This window comes from Schistocerca americana, chromosome 8 (genome assembly GCF_021461395.2).
Source record: "Schistocerca americana isolate TAMUIC-IGC-003095 chromosome 8, iqSchAmer2.1, whole genome shotgun sequence".
Lineage (NCBI taxonomy): Eukaryota > Metazoa > Arthropoda > Insecta > Orthoptera > Acrididae > Schistocerca > Schistocerca americana.
Window position 1 is genome coordinate 449,042,589 of NC_060126.1, and position 19,157 is coordinate 449,061,745.

The following is a 19,157-nucleotide window of genomic DNA, read 5'->3' on the forward strand; positions in this document are numbered from 1 at the left end:
ACTTAGGAACGTTGTTCTGATAGATTAGAAGACTTGGGTTTTTGTTGTTCTCAGAGTATCACGCAGTAGTAACATGGTAAATGTGTCCCAGAGGTCTCGGCACAACCGCAAAAACAGTGGACGAAAGGTGGGTGACCATTGCCACTTCTAGAACAAACAACCTGATATCACATACCTTCATGTGTTTCACAGCACTGTGTCCTCATACTGTCAATTACTGACAAAACAGCATAAGATATTCAAGTTTCTTCTGTTTCTTCTACCATTTCTTTTCCTCCTCCTCCTTTTCCTTGTTGTTGTTGTTGTTGTTGTTGTTGTTGTTGTTGTTCTTCTTCTTCTTCTTCTTCCTCTTTTGGTGTGAACATACTAAAATGTGAGCAGCATCAGAATCATATATGTTATTAAAGGATCAAAAAGAAGTGGTATCACAAAGTGTGATGTAAATTAGCAATTCGCTGCACACTGCCCTAGGTTGTGTGTTACTGCCACCACTCAAGTCGCACGTGTCTGCTAAGCTGCTGATGCAGCGTCACTCTGGGGTAAGGGCAACATCAACTCGAGCCAGCGCCTGCGGGCCATGGACAGCAGCTGCCAAGTCTTTGATTCGCTGACCTAGCTTGTTCGGCATCGACTTGCCGGTGACAGCGCGATACCTTGTAGATGGTGCAGCTAGTGTCGCCATGTGCTCCGGTATGCCTCCATTGACACTTCAGTGTAGGCAGTAGTCTGGATACCAGCTTAGAAGAAACACTGCTAGAAACCTGTAGAAAGGTAGCAGTCGGCTGAACGTGCGAAGCAGGTGCCATGGAACAGGGCAGCGAGGCAGACTGGTAGACCTCCATTTGGGACTTGCGGTGGCATTGCCCCGACTGGAGAAGCAGACGGCGATAGGCTTCACGGATTCAGGCGACGCAGTGCGGTCAGAAGTCAAGAGTTGCAAGTTTTGGTTTTTCTTCCATTCCTAAGGCTAGATGAGAGCGTATCCTGTGTCACCTGTGCCACATTGTCGAGACGACTGCGTCTGCGTTATCCAAATCAACTCGTCAAGTGGTTGCATTTGTTTAAAGCAATTTGGCCGATGTCAGTCCTGGCATATTCAAAACGATATGTTCAGTTGGTTATAGCGTTCAAGTAAACTATTACCTGTCATAGTCACTGATGTGTACCGTCTATTGAATCCAGCAGTGTCTAACTAAGGCTGGTGTATTACTGCTGATTTGCACTTCCTTCTGTTGCCTCTTCGGTACTACTTTGGTGTCGTCTATGGTTGCATACGTTTTGGATTCGACATTTCTGGGTAAATATTTCTTGTTGTCTTTTTCTTATTTTCCTTTTATTGTGTATTAGGTATAATTATTCGAACATCATTGCTGTAGAACTGTTTAGTTCTATAGGTACAGGTTATATAAAATGGTATTATATTATATCAACTATTAAGTGGATTTTGAGAAGTGAGCGCTGATAATTATTGTTTTTTATTATGTATGTGCTCTAATTTGTTAACACTAATTAATAAATTGTTTTAATATTATGTATACAGCCCTCTGCCACTTTCCACTACACTGTTTCCTGCACCCAAATGAATGGCATCCCATATCAAAATTTATGGTAATGGTGTCCCACATCAGCTATCCAGAATACTTACTTCAATAACACTAACGAAAACCTTCTTAACAAACAAAACATGAAATATTTCCTAAAGATTATCTTACACCGCAGAGTGAAAACAAGAAATGGAAGACCTGTTATATCACAGAAAAGGATATTCCAGAATACCCAGAGACAGAAGTAATGGCAACGGTAAGGCTTCCTACAGGCCACGCTTGTCTAACTGAGAACTGAACTAATTGCTGTGTATCCGTCACCAAGTGTGTAATTTGAGATAAAGAAGGCAGGAAACATAATTTTCTAACTCATGAAAAGTTAGAGTAGTGCAAAATACTGACACGTGTAACACTGTATAGGAAAATCTGAAAACCAACGGCAATATGTCAATGTTAAACACAATAAAAATAAATCGACCTTCAAAGCCGAGGATATGGTCAAAGAAAACATTTCTATTCTGATATTGAAGCATTACTAAATTGCACATTAGATGTCAATCGTTGCTTAATGCTAAGTTTTTTATTATCCACAGAAACATTTGCAAAGAATCTCAAATTACAGACATGACACTTTTATATGAAGTACTGCCACATGTTGCACGTCCTCTTATTTTTTAGTTTTGAGGCCAGCTCCCTCTTCACAAAGTTCAGACCCGCTCCGAGACGCTGCTTGTGTTTCACTGGACGCCTGCAAATTAAAACAAAGGTCTGTATCAGTGGATAAGATTCGGTAAGCTTCACCAGGTATTCAGAGTGATCCTGAAATATGCCGTGACACGTGCGACAGCCCGTGTATTTCTATTAGACATCGGGCCACCTGAGTGTACACAGATGTGTGTTAGCTCATAAAACATGCACTATCTGTCCTGTGCTGAACGGTGGTTTGCGAGTTTAGACTTTTATTCTTGTTGCTGGCGTGATTTTCAGCCAGAGGACAGATTTTATGCATTTCCATTTTTACTCTCTTATGTGAAATCTTACTCAGAACAGCTACTGCAAAGTAAAACCACATGAGCCTGCTTACTGTAGTCATGATTGCTCTCCATCTATGTTTCTCTCCTCCTCCTCCTCCCCCCCCCCCCCCCACATCATCCGCATTCATTAATAAAGTCACGATTTTCACGATTTCCTACTACCGCACGATGTGTCAATTCAACCTACCCTTGGTTTTAGCCATGTTATTCCATAAACTTGTTTTCTCTCCGATTTGATCAATATTATCCGTTAGTTGTCTACTGTACCCGCCTAGTCTTCATCAGAAAAACGAAATTTCGAAAGCTTCTACTCTATTCTTGTCTGAACTGTTTATCAGTCTTCTAGACCATAGAAGACTTCACTATCATCAGAAAAGACATCCCAACACTTAAATTTATATTTTGTCTGAAGAAATTTCTTTCGCTTCGTAAACACTTTTCTTGCTCACCTGTCTGCTCTTTATATCCTCCACACTTCGGGCATCCTCGGTTATTTCACGGAGCGAGGTGGCGCAGTGGTTAGCACTCTGGACTCGCATTCGGGAGGACGACGGTTGAAGTCCGTCTCCGGCCATCCTGATTTAGGTTTTCCGTGATTTCCCTAAATCGCTTCAGGCAAAAGCCAGGATGATTCCTTTGAAAGGGCACGGCCGATTTCCTTCCCCATCCTTCCCTCACCCGAGCTTGCGCTCCGTCTCTAATGACCTCGTTGTCGACGGGACGTTAAACACTGATATCCTCCTCCTCGGTTATTTCAGTGTCCAAACAACTACTACTGTTAATAACTAATTTCCTAATGTAATTGCCAGAACATCTCCTGGTATAATTAGACTAGATGCAACTAGATGCGTTCTCCAGTAATACTTCCGCTTCACGCCCTTCGACTCTTAAAATGGCGGTGCGATTTATGTACAAATTGTTAATAGCTCTTGAGTCCCTGTAGTTTATTCCTTCTATTTTCACAAGTTCAAACAGTGTGTTCTAATTACATCGTCAGAAGCGTACCACTGCAAATATTATCCCACATCTTACATTAAGGTCACTTCTGGTGTCAGGTTGCACCTAAGGCTACTGGGATTGTTATCTTCAAAGGTCAAGGGGAACCCTCATCCCCTTCCTCCGGGGGAGTCAGCATTTCGGACATTTTCATGACGTACTACCAACTTTCCTGAACCACTATAAGAGTTCTGGATCAGATAAAGATCTAGGCCAACTGTGCACGTTAAAAATGGCGCCATACCCCTCCCTGAGCCACTTTCTCTCTTTAGGCCAATAATAATCAATCTTCCCCACTCCTCATGCCCCTCCTTGATACAGGGCAACTGCATGAACCTTGTCGCTTCTGCTCTCTGCACCGCAATATGAGCAGCAGAGTTACCCTACTTAAAAAATTAAGGTACAAATTAACATAATACGCGAAATAAAACACTTTGAAATTACAGTGTGTCACTGAACTACTGTAATTTAATGATATCACTGCATATTCTGCAAAATGGCGGTAAATACGTTCATAATTTATGACATAACGCACTTTGACGTCACAGCAAGTCGCTGAGTTACTATAATTTAATGACATAACGGAATATTCTGCAAAATATCGCAAGAAATACGTATCAAGTCGTCTCTGTATTATTAAGGTGTTACATCACCATAATATTGCCCCCAGTAAACTCGTACATAATGGCGACAAAAATCCACACCCACGACACCCCTAAATGTGCACTGCAAGCAATTACGGCCTCAAGTATTAAAAAAATTATGTCATAGTATTTTATAACAATTACCTCACTATAACGTCGTCCTAGGGGAGAATATTTCAGACTGGCAAATAAAGGCCGAGAAACAATTGACACACATGGCATCGTTGCATTGCCGGAACCTTAGAATGGGAATATGACAGACAACCACTTTGTTTTAAACAAACTAAAAATGTAAGTTTAGTCCCACACGCAATCGCATCCACGTGAATCTTCAGTGAGCTCTGCTGAGGCCGCGACGATCTGCTGCCGCGATGGACTGCCGCCTCCAGACGCCTGTAACCGCCTCACCACGGCCGGTAGAGCCAGGAAGCACTACCATCACCTTTAGAAATGTATCTCCAGCCAACAGGTGTCAACGTGCGGACAGCAAACTCATTGGCTGCCAGTAACTGCCAGGGACGTCCTACGCATACCTGATAAATGGAAAATCACCGCCCTGTCTAACTCCTACTGATAACCAAGAAGTGTCCCCCGCAATTGAGATTATACGGAAATAGGACACAGAAGCCCTATCTGTTCCTTCCAGTTATCAGTCGCACCACACATCAGGGCCATCTCGCTTCTCAAAGACGTCAATCCGCCAGTGCCACCTACACAAGTTATTTCCAGAAAATGAAATTACCCACTCCGATTAAGGTGACCATCGTCTGTGATCGACGTCAACGTTCAATAACCTCGCACAGAAGGCAGGTGGCAGCACCAAGCAGAGGATGGTGTATATACTGTGTCAGGGGGACCCAGAAGAACGGGGCAATCCTTCTGACGTCCAAAAGGGCATGATCATTAGCTTTCGGGGCAGGAGTGGGAATATTTCCCAAATAGCTAAGTTTGTAAACCACTTCCCGCTGTGGTTAATGTACACCGTGCATGGTAAAATGGCGCTATCCAAAAACAGTTCTCAGGCAACTGCAGTGCACCTTGGGCCATGGACGACAGGGGTGTACGACGGCTGCGGAGATGTGTACGGGTGAATAAACGTGCAACTATTGAGCATCTGACTGCCCAGATGAACCAAGGGGTTACTAAATGTGTCTCCTCAGCGACCGTTTAATGAGAACTGCTGCAAATGGGCCTCTGCAGCAGGCGCCTGGATCATGGACCCATTCTGATAGCTGTTCATCAGCGATGAAAGTTAGAATTTGCACGCGAATATCACAACTGGACGTCCACTTTTCAGGTGAATCACGTTTGATGCTCCATTGCACAACTGGGCGTTGTCGTGTACAGTCCTGCAACCATCGTCGGAAAGGTCCAACCTGTAGGAGGGACCGTTACGGTTTGGGGAATGTTCTCATGGCATTCCTTGGCGATCTCACCGTTCTGGAGAGGAAAGCACAATGAATCAACACAGGTATGCATTTGTCCTTCGGGATCATGTCCTCGGCATGATGGGATCTACCAGCATGACAATGCAATCTGTCGCATAACTCGAAGTGCACGTGCCTGATTCGAAGAGCACCAGGGGGAGTTTACTGTACTCTGCTGGCCACCAAAATCCCCGGAGTCGAGAATCTGTAGGATAGCCTGACGGAATCATTTAAAAACTGCGTATTTTTTCCTTATGAAATATTAAAACTACGGTTGCTGTATCACATATAATCATGCAAAAGGCGTCTTCCCCTCCTGCCCCCCCCCCTTCCTCCCGTGCTTCCTACACGTTATTGCCATATCCTATTACCGGCGAACGCCGAAATAAATAACCTAATTCTTAAACACCCTTCAAAAATACTGTGACTGACTGTGTCGTTTTTTTTCCATTCTCATTTCCTATGCTCATGGGCAGGGCGATCCACAGTGAAACCCCCACATTACAGGCAATTCTCATCTAGTTGTATAGAGGTGGTTCCCAACTGGAAGTTAAAAAATCGTGTTGCATACATATATCAGCGGAAAGATGTTTCTGTCAGAGCACAAAAAATGCGAATATGTTCCTGTTTATTTAAAGTCATTCTACCTTCCTCAGCACATTTAAAAACATTCCATAGATTTGTAGCATGCAAACATATTCGCACTTTTCTTAACGTGTAACTCCCCTCAAACTCCCAGAAGCTCCTCTAACTGTAACTTAGTTACACCCAGTAGTCCATCGCTGTAATTCGTTCATACTTTTCATTGCCCGTTGCCTTTTCTCAGTCAATAAATCAGCCCAACTCATTGTCTTTAACTCTTTGTGTGTCTCTGTCACTGTCCCTGAGTCACAGCTGCAGCCCCCTTCGTCCTCTCCTGCTCCTACTGTCTCCTCTCTCCGTCATTCTCTTGCTCTCTCTCTCTCTCTCTCTCTCTCTCTCTCTCTGTGTCTGTGTGTGTGTGTGTGTGTGTGTGTGTGTGTGTGTGTGTGTTACCTTAACACATGCTGTCTCTTCTCACTGTATCTCTTTCTTCCTGGCTGTCACTGAGGTACAGACTGTCTCCCATTATCAAAGATTCTCATCCATTTCCACTTCCTCTTTCTCTTTATGCCTCTACCCTAGGCACTGTCTCCTTTACTCATTTCCTGGCACTGATCTGTCATTGCCAACTGTATTCCACTGCCACCGCGTCACTCTCTTTCTCTCACACAACCATTGTCTACCGAGTTATTTCTACAACACAACCACTGTCTACTATCTTCCAGTATCATGATTATGATCTACTAGTCACGTTTTCTACATTTATTATAGATTCAATCCAGTTGTAAATAACCTAGCACAAAACTGCTGTATTTTGTGTGTCGGTTTCCCACAGGGGGTCAACCAGACCTTGTGTGTGTGTGTATGTGTGTGTGTGTGTGTGTGTGTGTGTGCGAGAATATGTGTGTGGATTTCTTTCACCATTATTTACAACTCTACTAGGGGTAAGTCATCCTACTTATTAATAATTCAGGGACATGACTTAGTACATATTTGTTCCTCTGTGCTGTTTGCTTTAATGTAGGATGTGGGTGTATTTGCTAAAACATTGTTTTGTGCTATTTGTTTTAACGTAAGATTTCAGAGTATTTATTAAAAACATCTCACTGCAGAAGTTTTTTAACATTCAAAACACATATTTACATATATCCTAGAATGGGAACGTGGGTACTTGAAGAAAATTGATAAAAATTCAACAGACTCTGAACAGTAATTGAAGGTAGCAGTGCTTACAGAGAGTGCTGTTTCAGCATTAATTTGTATTAATTCAGCTGTGTCCCAGTCACATACTGTAATATCAAAGTGTCTTACATCACAAACTATGTTAATGTTTACCACAATTCCGCAGAACAGGTCATGATGTCATTAAATTAGAGTAATTCAGTGACACTCTGTAATGTCAAAGTTTCTTAGCTTATAAATTTCGAAATATTTACAGCCATTTTTCTAAATTGGAGAACTGCTGCTGATAATTCTTACTCTCACTGTAGTGCATGGAGCATAAGCGATAAACTTCATGTAATTACTTTTGTAATAAAGTTGGGGTGGGGGAGCTTGATTCTTATTGGCCTAGGTAGGAAAAGGGAGGGTCAAGAGGGGTTTCTTGCCATTTTTAACACACACAACTGGCTGAGACCTTTTCTGGGTCAGAAATATTACAATGGTTTCGGGACCTTGAAAGTATCTCACGCAAATTCTCGATATGCTGAGGTTTCACAGGGGTCAGGTGGTGAGAGGTGAGGGTCTTCACACGACCTTGAAAACAAGAAGCCCAGCTGCCTCAGGTGTAATCTGACACAGGAAGTGACCTTGAGATGGGTTGGTTATCTGGCCTCATATGTCCACCGATACCTTACTAATGTCAAAACTTTTCTCTAAATCTACAAATGCTTACAACCCATCAACTCGAATGTCTCTGCATTAAGACTAATGCAAAACTTACTATTATCATATTCTAGACAAAATACCTTTACAGTATCGACATTACTACAGTAATGTGTACATCAGCAAGTCAATACTCTTAGTTACTCATACATCGTCTGTTACCTTACTAATGTCAAACTTTTCCCTAAATCTACAAATGCCATAACAACCCATCAACTGGAAAGTTTCTCTGTTAAGACTAATGCTAAACTTACTATCATCATTTTGTAGACAAAATACGCTTACAGTATCGACATTACTGCAATAATGCGTACATCAGCAAGTCAATACTCTTAGTTACTGCAAATGATGCTGTGCTGATTTACTGCTAACCAGTGATTAAAAGGAGTATATGAAGGCTAAAATGATGTTCACACCACCTGATTTAGAATATTTTATATTTTTATTTACTTGGTTGAACACAACGCCTATTTCAGACCAAATTTATTTTTATTACTCAAATATGTCTGTAGTACTTTAATACTAAATGAGCTAAACATTTATAGGTAAAACTTCTTCCATGCAATAGGACAACTTTTCCAGAAAGATGTTCTACACTTGCATTCAGTTTTAGCCTTTCTCCCTGAAAAGTTTAGAGTATCATTGGGTAAGTGACATAATACGTCTGTAGTAGCATTATTCAACCACTTTTAAGCTGTAATCATTTTAATGAAGAATAATGAAGCTAATATTTTCTGGTAGCATAGTATTATATATGTCTTCATTCCTTATGAACTCTAATGGCTTATTACAATAAAGTCACAAGGGAACATATATACTATGACACTGTACTGAATACATCAAATCCATTAAAGACTTGCCCACAAAATTATCGAGGAGGGTCAGAACATATTATTGTCATGGCATGCTTCTGTACAATGAAGAATTTCTTCCTCAAGGATAAATTCTCCTATAAGTTCACGATATATTGCTGAATGAAACAATGCGCTTAGTGATTTGACACACTCCAAGGCCTCCAAGAACAACGAATGCTAAATCAGCTGCACTGAACGATGTAAGAAGTTTTAAAATGTGTTTCTTTTACATTTAAATTTTTATCAATATGTACAAAAATTCGGAAGGCAGTAACTTCGTTGACACATTCCAGTTGATGCTTTAAATGTATCAGTGGTGTTGAAATATTTCTTGTTAAGAACTGAATCTGGTGTGTTTTCTAAAATTAAGAAAGATCATTCTAGAAAATCAGTCAATAATCGTACTAAACACATGTTTTAAAATATTCTCCGTTGCTGAATCGCTATTGGAATTTATTACAACACTTGTATTGTGTAAACTATAAACTGCACTGGTTTTCATGAAAACGAATTTTTGCATTCTGCAAATTAATTCTTTATTTTATTGATAATCCAGGCGCCTTTCGCCTCTTTCTTTCTTCAGCAGACATTTTGCGGTATTACATGATTTTTTAGTTTCACACATAGATTTCTAAGTAGTCCAGGGAAGTGTACTATAATAAATTAGAGATACAGTGTAACATCAAACTCAGAATTTGAAAGGCATACAATTTCTTCAGTGTGGAAAAGCGGTTGAAAGTCTATGCTTTTTCGTGCAGTCATTATAATTTTCGAAACATAACATATCAACCGCTGTTTTCCGTGTTTGATGTATCACTTGTTTCTGTAGGTGATGCCAAGTTTCCCAGTTTTTAGTTTCCACTTGTATTATGTATGTCTGCATGTCTGTTAATGAATGTATCTATGCATGTGTGTGTGTGTGTGTGTGTGTGTGTGTGTGTGTGTGTGTGTGTGTGCGTGTTGTGTGTATGAATTTTTTTTGTATCTCTTTAGGGGAATGGGATTTGTGATCACTATTACCACGTTTTCGTACTAGTTAATCAGTTACTGTAAACAGTGAGTTGTTTCTCATATTCGGTTGGCCATATAATAGTAGTGTCTTGTCTCCCTTTGACGGAGCGTACAAGAAAAATAAAGTCCGTTTGCATCCTGCAGCTAGTACCATTTATATACAGGTCCTGCGAAAAACGGCAACCACAAGAAACTCGGACTAATTCCTAAATTAAATGCTAGATCATTAACATATACGATACACAACTCATCTTTCGCACACAGTTGATGAACTATGAGCAACGTGCTACCGACGACACATGTGAGGTGGATAAGTTGTTTCATTATATGGTTTATACTCATAACTAAACTGTGTGCAAGGTTTGATGGCGTGCTATTATTATAATTTCGGACGTGGTGTGAGTTTGCAGACATCGCTGTTGCCGTCCGCGCCGCACCTACAAACCCCACAACCCTTTTTGAATGTCGAACCAGGCGTACAATTCGCGGCTGCAGCACATCAAATAGCAGTCATTAATTCTTGTCCCTTGTTACTAAAGTAACCCGTCGTTCTCCACGTCTGATTCTCAATGCTGTCCCCATATGTGTTAAGTGAAAAGCCGGCCGCTGTGGCCGAGCGGTTCTAGGCGTTTCAGTCCGGAACCACGTGACTGCTACGGTCGCAGGTTCTAATCCTGCCTCGGGCATGGATGTGTATGATGTCCTTCGGTTGGATTAAGTAGTTCTAAGTTCTGGCGGACTGACGACCTCAGATGTTCCCATAGTGCTCAGAGCCATTTGAACCATTTTTTTGTTTTTTTTGTTAAGTGAATGCACTACCGAAAAGATTTAACCGAAAGGGAACCAACGTAATAGCAAAATCCCTAGAAGAACCAAACAGGTACCACCGCATCTTCGCTATGGCAAGACCTCATATACGTAACTTGTGGATGATAACTGGACCTCGTTTGGGGTGATAAGTCTCGGTTGATAGTACGAGGACTCACTTAAAGGAGAGAAAGTACGTTACATTGTTTTCTCTGACTAATAAACAAATATTAATAGAGGAAACAGAGATTCGTACAAGAGCAACGAGTATCATTAGTGTCCATTGGATACATTACTAAAACAGAAACATAAACTACGCTTATTGGAGATGTTTGAGTGATTGAGGGAGGCAGGAATGAAGTGAATGCTAAATAGCTTCTTTACGCATGTTCTTTGGTGAGGTTACCAGGACGTACAGTTTTGGAGGAAGGAAAGTGTACTGACCCGGAGAAATGGAACACGACGATCGGTTACCGCAACTGAAGAATATCATGCATGTTGCGTTGCTTCTTGGGGTGGACACTTTTTTAGGAAATTTATTGGTGGCTTTGCGGAGAATGCAGTTTCCCTTGACAACCAGCATAAAAAGTGACGTAAATTTTTGTGGGGTCTTTCCCAATAAGCTGTGTTTGTGCCTTTAAAACAAATGTTTTGATCATCATCGTTATTTGTTTACCTACATCTCGAGAGGGTTAAATGAACTGGAGAATGAGCTGGAGGCTATCTTGAACGCCATAGGTTCATACTGGAAACCGACGGTCAAGTCCTCAGTTGGATGAAATCCATATCAAGGAAAACTAGTCGCATTTCCAGGTGAGCTCCCAAGATTTTTAAGTTTGAAGTCCATAATATCATGGGCTTGGAGAATGTTGTGGCTGACGGGCTGCCGAATGTTTGTGAGGAATGAGAACAATCAAGGAGATATACAGCTGCTGCAAATTGGTGCTTTGAGGCCCCCGCTGACTTCATTCATTACACAAATACCTCGCCTGTTTCGTGACATTAGAAAGTTTCATGATGAGGATGAACGCCTTATAAAATTAAGGAAAGGCTATAGAAAGGAGAAACAACACTGTGATTAGTGAGACAAAGAGTTGTGTTGTAAGGTATGTGGGAGGAATGAGTTGAAATCATTATGCCCAAGAAACTGGTTCCCTTGCCGTTCTGCTACTTCCACGAATGTGGAAGGTCTGGAAGGAAATGAAACAGCAATTTACTAGATTAAGAGTTAACCATGAGATCTGTAAGCGGAAATGGTGTTGTGAGGTGTATGCTGTTAGTAAGTCAGTACAAAATAGCAAGAGCGGATATTTGGCGTCGAAGTTATTGTAAAGACCCTTTCAGCTAGTGACATACATTTTGTGGGGCCATTGCCTAGATCGAAGGCAGGAAACAGATATATTCCAGTTTGCTTGGACAGCTTCGTCAGAATAGTCTGGTTATTATTCAAAAGAGCAGTGATCCCAGAGTTACAGTTAATTTTTAGCACAGTTGTACTCCAGAATCTATGGCGACTGATAATATGATCACATTTATCACACATAAATTTAAGCAACGCAGCATATAACAACACCACCTTATTATCCGAACCCATCATATGTTGAACGTATTAATAAACACACTAGCTCCGCACTGACAGCCTGCAGCGATTACCGGAATGGATAGGATCATTCCCTCCCCCGGTAAATAATGGCGTTTAATACCACGTACCATGAAAGCCATCAGTACACATCTATGAGTTTGCTTGTGGGGTATCGGGTACCCACTCGAAACCCACTCGAACCTGCACTTTGTAGTCTATTGACGACGTTTTGTCTGAGAAGAGAAATGCTCGATGAGTGCATATATAATTGTCGTGGACGAAAAGGAATATTACGGAGACACATAAGATGAAACTATGCGCGATAATGCAGGGTGGCAACCATACGCTCACCGAGCTGGTGGCTATGATTTTGTTAAGAGTTTTCAGGGAGTCAGTATAGCCTTCTGTTTAGGAGACTCCAAATGGTCAAAGAAGTTAGGGGTCATTTCTCTGAAATTAATCTACATTCTCAGGGCCAATCTGGGTTTCTCAGCTGGTTGCCGAATTAAGGACGGGGCTGGGGGAGAAGTACGTGCATGCCACACTATTGCTTAGTGTGAGGTCAGAGGTTGGCCATACTTCCTGGAGTCTTGTGGTCTATTCTTTCTTGTTGTGGAAGTGCTTACCAGGCCGCAGTGGGGACACGGAAATGGGCACTCAGTCAGTGCACAGAGACAAACGAGGAAAGGCGTTTACTCGCCGACATGGAGGAGCGTTGCCGCAAGTTTTGAATGTGGTTTGTTTACTGGGGCAGGTCGCACACACTGAGCGATCGCAAGTCTGCTCTATCTCTTGTGGTTCCCGGAGGCAATGCAGCCTGAACTTATGGCAGTGACAGTAATGTGACTAGTCAACTAGACCACTAGGCGAGAATTTGGCCATGATGTGTGTATGCTTGCGATAAAAACAGGTATTGTGATTTAATTTATAGTTACTACTCACAGATTTTGCGCTGGTAGACTCTTTTTAAACGGTTTTCAGGGATTTGTGTGGTTCTGTGTAGGGACTGACTTATATTAGTATAAATTAATAGGCAGTTGTCTCATTATTTTCACTATTATCTATGAATGACTGTTAGCAGCATTTTAATGTTCTTCTATAATGACAAGCTCGTTTGAGTGCACTTGTTGATGCACAGTCAGCGTATTATACTTGTAAAAAGTACTACTATACTGTGTCGTTGCACTAACAAGATAAGGTTCCCTGTCGCTAATACGGAGTTGTTTCAGGGTAGTCTGTGACATTTCTTTATGTTCATGGGAGCATGAGTGGACTGATGTTCATATGTCAAAGCATATGTTATGACAGGATGAGCGCTTTGGATGCAATGGGCTATGCAAGAAATCGCTATCCTCATGGTTCTAAAAATACAAGTTTGCTGCTGATCTCTTTGTAAATTGTTAAAATTGGCATACATTTTTGTAAAATACAGTTCAATTGAAATTTTATTGGATATTAAAGCTAAGTAGTGGTAGTGATTGAAATAGGTTCTTTTAGAAGTTGTTTTTATAAATATTTCATTTTTAAAGCTGAGTAAAAATTTGAAGTTCTTGTTGTGCTAATCATTATGCTTATGCTTAATTTCTTGTGACATTAAATTCTGTGGAATTTTATTGAGCCAGAGTGTTTACAACGTTTTGCTGTCCTTAATTTGATTTCAGTTGCAAGGACACGTTTAGTGTTCAAGTGAAATTGCACTTTTGTATTTATCTTGACCATGGTATTAATAGATAAACAAGGGTTCAAATGTTAACTTCAGGTGAATCGATCGATTTCACCATTTTCTCCTGTCCACCCAAGCCACCACACAATGGTAAGCACTCAAATATTTTTTTCATTTATCAAAATTGGTTCAATAGCGTTGTTAATGAAGAATTTTCCTATCGCCGTAAAATTTTGCATCTAAATAATTTCTTCTGTATTAATTATCCTGCCTCCCAGTTACAGATTTCCTATGTACCAAATCTTTTGCTAATCATAGAGGATTTATGGTCTTTAAAGAAGTACTTTTCAAAAGAAGAGTATGCAGTTATAGTGGATAAGACGGGAAACAGTGGATCAGTTACTTACAAGAAAGTTTCTAACACGCCAAATGATACATATACTACACCTAAAAGAAAAAGAAATAACTGGAAAAAGTAACATGGAAAAATTTATAGACTTGACAAACGCTCATCAATAAAAAATAAAATACAACAATTTGAAGTTGAGGTCCAATCTCTAAACTGCACAGTAGTTTGTGTGAAGACGTAAACATGAAAACAAATATCATAAACGAAACCAGCAGCACTCTATAAATATCCTTCAGAGTACAAGCATTTTCTTGCTGGCCAATAGTACAATAAGGGTTGCTAGAATGATTGCGTCAGTAATTGACAAATAGGTCACAAATACGGGCAGGGATAAGTGTGATGCAGTTGTAAAAGATCGTTGACCAAGGGTACATTTTTGGCAAATAATAACACCAAAATCGTTTATGGAAAAACTCCCTAAACTGCAGGCCTGCAGAAGACATTTAACAGAAATTAAATTAAAAATTTTTTCTAAAGGACAATCAAATCTGTCTGGGATAAAGTGGATAGAAAAGCTAATGTAAGTGTGAAATTTTCAAAGCTCTGAACATTATCTAAACTGAACTTTGAAAGGACGTTTCCAAAAGTATCCACATCAATAACAATGTCTCACAAAACAAATGGATAACAGTAGGTGTTAGGAAGTTATCCCACACTCTTAAGTACCCCACTTCCATTAAAAAGTGTCATAAAGAGAGAGAGTTCTTAAGTTTTTGCCATAAGTGCAGAAATAATTATAGAAAAGCACTCTTTGCCCCATCTTCCTATTCATAACGAATCCTACTCCTGCTATAACACTCTCTGCTGCTATTGATGAACCCAAGTTATATTAATATCCTCAGTGACAAAGTGTTGCCCTTTCTTCTACATCTTCATGTCGAGTATACGGAGACTGCTCCCGTCTTCCGAGGTAACAACTAAACCAGTCGCTCTTTATCTTTTAGAAAATGTGAAACACAGTATTAGGAACATTGGGTGAAATGTAGGAATCAAAATAGCCGCCGTTTAGTAGCTTTATGGAAACCAGTCAGAACTGAATGGCTTGTGGGCTGTCTTCCCCTCCGCACTGTGATAGTTGTCAAGGACAGAGATGTCTACTGATTGTTTGTCTGGTGTGCTTAATTGTCTGACACGGCTGAGTCTAGCTGTGACTAATGCATTTTGTAGACTTTCATAAAAGCACAACTTACATCGTAAAATGCAAAGATTCACGGCGGAAAACGTCACAATTAATAAAGTATTCCAAGCTACTATACCATGGTCGAATGGACTATACATTAAAACTCAAAGTTTCGTCCCCATCTGCGAATGAAACATTTTGAAGGGGGATCGTAGCTTTTTCGAGTGTCCGAGTCAAGCCGTGGCTCGCTACTGACTGCAGCGAAGTTCCGTTTCTGCGTACTCCCATGTTACGAAATGGCTGGCTCTGAGCACAATGCGACTTAACTTCTGTGGTAATCAGTCACATAGAACTTAGAACTAATTAAACTTAACTAACTTAAGGACAGCACACACATCCGTGCCCGAGGAAGGATTCGAACCTGCGACCGTAGCGGTCGCTCGCTTCCAGACTGTAGCGCCTAGAACCGCACGGCCACTCCGACCGGCCCCCTGCTACGGCGCAACTTTGCATGCTTTGAATACCCGGAGCGTAATTGGCCTTTGTTGAGAGCTGTCTCCACTGTTGTTATCATCCCATGGTGGAACACTGGTACACATCTTCTTCAACACCTGAATTCAGATGTCATTCATTTTCACGACCTCCTACTTTCTGCTCAAATTTCTGCGGTATTTAACGATCTCAATGGCCTATCTGTATAGTCTTTCATAGTATTCGTGTCTGGCTGCTAGTACTTGAGTTATATCAAATACAATTTGGTGTTTTCCTACCTGCAAAAATTGTGCGTGTGCTCTTCTAGGTTTTTCTTGTAGTTGTAGTAGTAGTACTCGCGTACACTTCCCCACAACTACAAGGAATCCTACAAATTCCTACTTTTTCCAGCGATTTGCTAGCATCCTTGGCCAATTTTAGGTGACCCTGTATCTTCCGGATGAGTTTGTAGACTACCGCAATGTTCCATTTTCTTAAGATTTTTCCTATACGGTCAGTAATGTCCTAAACGAAAACCTGGTAGGAAAAATTTGGATTTCTCAAGCTCTTGTGCATCGCTACTAATTTTCACGGCGGACTTAAAGCTCTTTCTATCTCAACAGATGAATAACAATTATTGAGCAATGCAGAGGTGAGGTGTTTTAATTACTCGTCAAGCAGCTCTGATTCGCAGATGTTCCTTGCTCCATCCGCCAGGCTTTTTATGATGCCTCGCTTTCGATATGAGTGGTGCTTCTGACCCCGGTGTAAGTAACGATCTGTGCGCGTGGGTATTCGGTAAACTCTGTGGTCTAAACTAGCATCTTCTTTCTCGAAAAATAGCAGATCGAGAAAATTTAATTTTCCGTCAGCCTCCACTTGCACTGTAAACTGAATCTTCGGGTTAATCTATTTGAGATGCATGCGAAAACCACCTCGGCCATGCATCTGTGCAGCGGAACCAAATATTCAGCTTTATTTTGGCAGTTTTCAGTGCTTGCTCCTCGAATTTTTCCATGGGGAAATTTGCTGTAACTGGGTTTAAGGGACTACCCACAGCCACGCTATCGCTCTGTCCATAGCACGCATCGTTACATTTGAGTCACGTGGTCGCGATGCAATATTTAAACACTTCTGTAATACGTGGAGGAAAAATCCTCTATCGAACAGAGCATTCAGAAAAGTCTGTTGGATTCAGTTGCACTACCACCAAGACTTTATGGATTGCCGAAGAGATATAAAGGAACTTGTTCCTCTGAGGCCTATAGTGAGTCCACTGGTTGGCCCGCCTATTCGATTGTCAAGTACTTTACATTATTACCACCGTATGTGGTCCAATCGGCCTCCTACAGCAAGAATTCGGCACATTTTACCAATAAATGAAACGCCTTAATGGTCCAACCAGAGGACACATTAGTCAATTTCGATGGGTTATCGCTATTTACTATGGTTCCGCTCGATGAAGTCGTGCAACAGGTGAGTGGGCCACTTGCTGTTGGGTATTCGAAGCATGTGACGTCACACCACTGCCCGGGAGTACGGGTAAACGGAATTTTACTGCTGCTAGGGCCCGATACAGGGTGTGAATCGGACACAAAACAACGATCACCCTTGAAAATGTCCTCTGCGGATGGGGACGAAATGTTTGGTTTCAATGTGAAATCCATTCGTCTACGGTGTAATAGCCCGGAATGTTTTATTAACTGTGACAACTTTACATCGCTTTACATTAACAGCTGGTTGCCAGACTTTGCAGCCAGCAGATATTTTGTCAAGATCTATATGCCATATTTTCTAGACAAAATTTCGTCACAAACGACAGCATCATATGCGAAAACGTTTTTACAGTAGTGCTGTTAACAAGTAACCGTAGATAAAAATAATGTTTAGTTATATTCCAGGAAAGAAAAGAAAACAATGTTAAGAACAGATTACAGACCTCTGCGCACACGAGGTGGACACGCCTTGAGAGTGCAGGCGAACGTTTTGCCGTCATCGCTGCACCTACACGTGTTGCAGTCTTGCAGGAAGGTGGTCCCAGGTGTGCAGCTTTCTTCTACAGTAGAGGTAACAGTAAGGACATGTTTATTACGCGTTAAATGGATTACCATTTATATGCTACGAGGAAAATAAAATTGTGAGAAGAGTAGTCTGCTGACCTGTTTGCGGTTTGGGTGGACATAACTTCAGGGTGCAGGCCGCCGTCTTGCCGTCTGCACCGCACGTGCAGGTGTTGCAGTCCTGGAGGAAGGTCGTCCCAGGGGTGCACTTGTCTTCATCTGTCGTAGAAGTAACAGCTGGCATTAAAATGGCGTATCACTTACAACGAGGAGCCAAAACATTATGACCACCGCGGGTCGCAGCGTCGCCTGATAGAGTCGTGAGCATGTGAACGTGTAAGAAACGTATATGAATGGAGCAGAGATGCATAGGGAATCATTCTAGTGACGACAGAGGCCGCAAGTGAGGAAATCCACTGACGCAAGTGAGTGCCAGCGGCATTGTCAAAGAGGGCACAGCAACGCATGGAGCTTCAGAACACACGCCTGCCTTTCAGGAGGGAAACTGCCCCTAAAGGCGGATGAGTCGGCTATCATCAGCGGCATGAGGATGAGAAGGCAATGGAAACCACTACATTAAATAAACGTAAGGTGAGTCTACAGGATGTCTACCTTGTAGTTGTAAAGAGTGTCAAGATGATGGCTCCATTATTAAAGGTTCCGGTGTTGTTCCACATTCCGATCTCCAGGAGGGGACTGCCGAGAGGGAGGTGACCAGGAGAAAAATACTGAATAACCAACCAGAGGACAATGTCCTGCAGGCCGGAGTGGCCGAGCGGTTGTAGGCTCTACAGTCTGGAACCGCGACCACTACGGTCGCATGTTCGAATCCTGCCTCGGGCATGGATGATTGTGATGTCCTTAGGTTACTTAGGTTTAAGTAGTTGTAAGTTCTAAGGGACTGATGACCTCAGAAGTTAAGTTCCATAGTGTTCTAGGCATTTGAAACATTTTGACAATGTTCTACGAGTCGGGGATTGGAACGTAAGATGTTTGAACGTGGTAGGTTCAAAAATGGCTCTAAGCACTATGGGACTTAACTGCTGTGGTCATCAGTCCCCTAGAACTT

General features: G+C 41.6%; 1 protein-coding gene across 1 annotated transcript in view; it reads right to left on the reverse strand.

Annotated features, from left to right (window-relative positions):
* Positions 1–2,173: 2,173 nt before the first annotated feature.
* Positions 2,174–19,157, reverse strand: part of LOC124545384 (pacifastin-like protease inhibitor cvp4) — a 73,780-nt gene continuing 56,796 nt past the window's right edge. The window contains exons 7-9 of the mRNA XM_047124294.1: positions 18,188–18,307; positions 17,968–18,084; positions 2,174–2,292 (exon numbers count right to left, since the gene is read on the reverse strand). Coding sequence (XP_046980250.1) covers positions 2,282–2,292; positions 17,968–18,084; positions 18,188–18,307 — 248 coding nt within the window. The 3' untranslated portion in view covers positions 2,174–2,281. The remainder of the gene's footprint in view (positions 2,293–17,967; positions 18,085–18,187; positions 18,308–19,157) is intronic.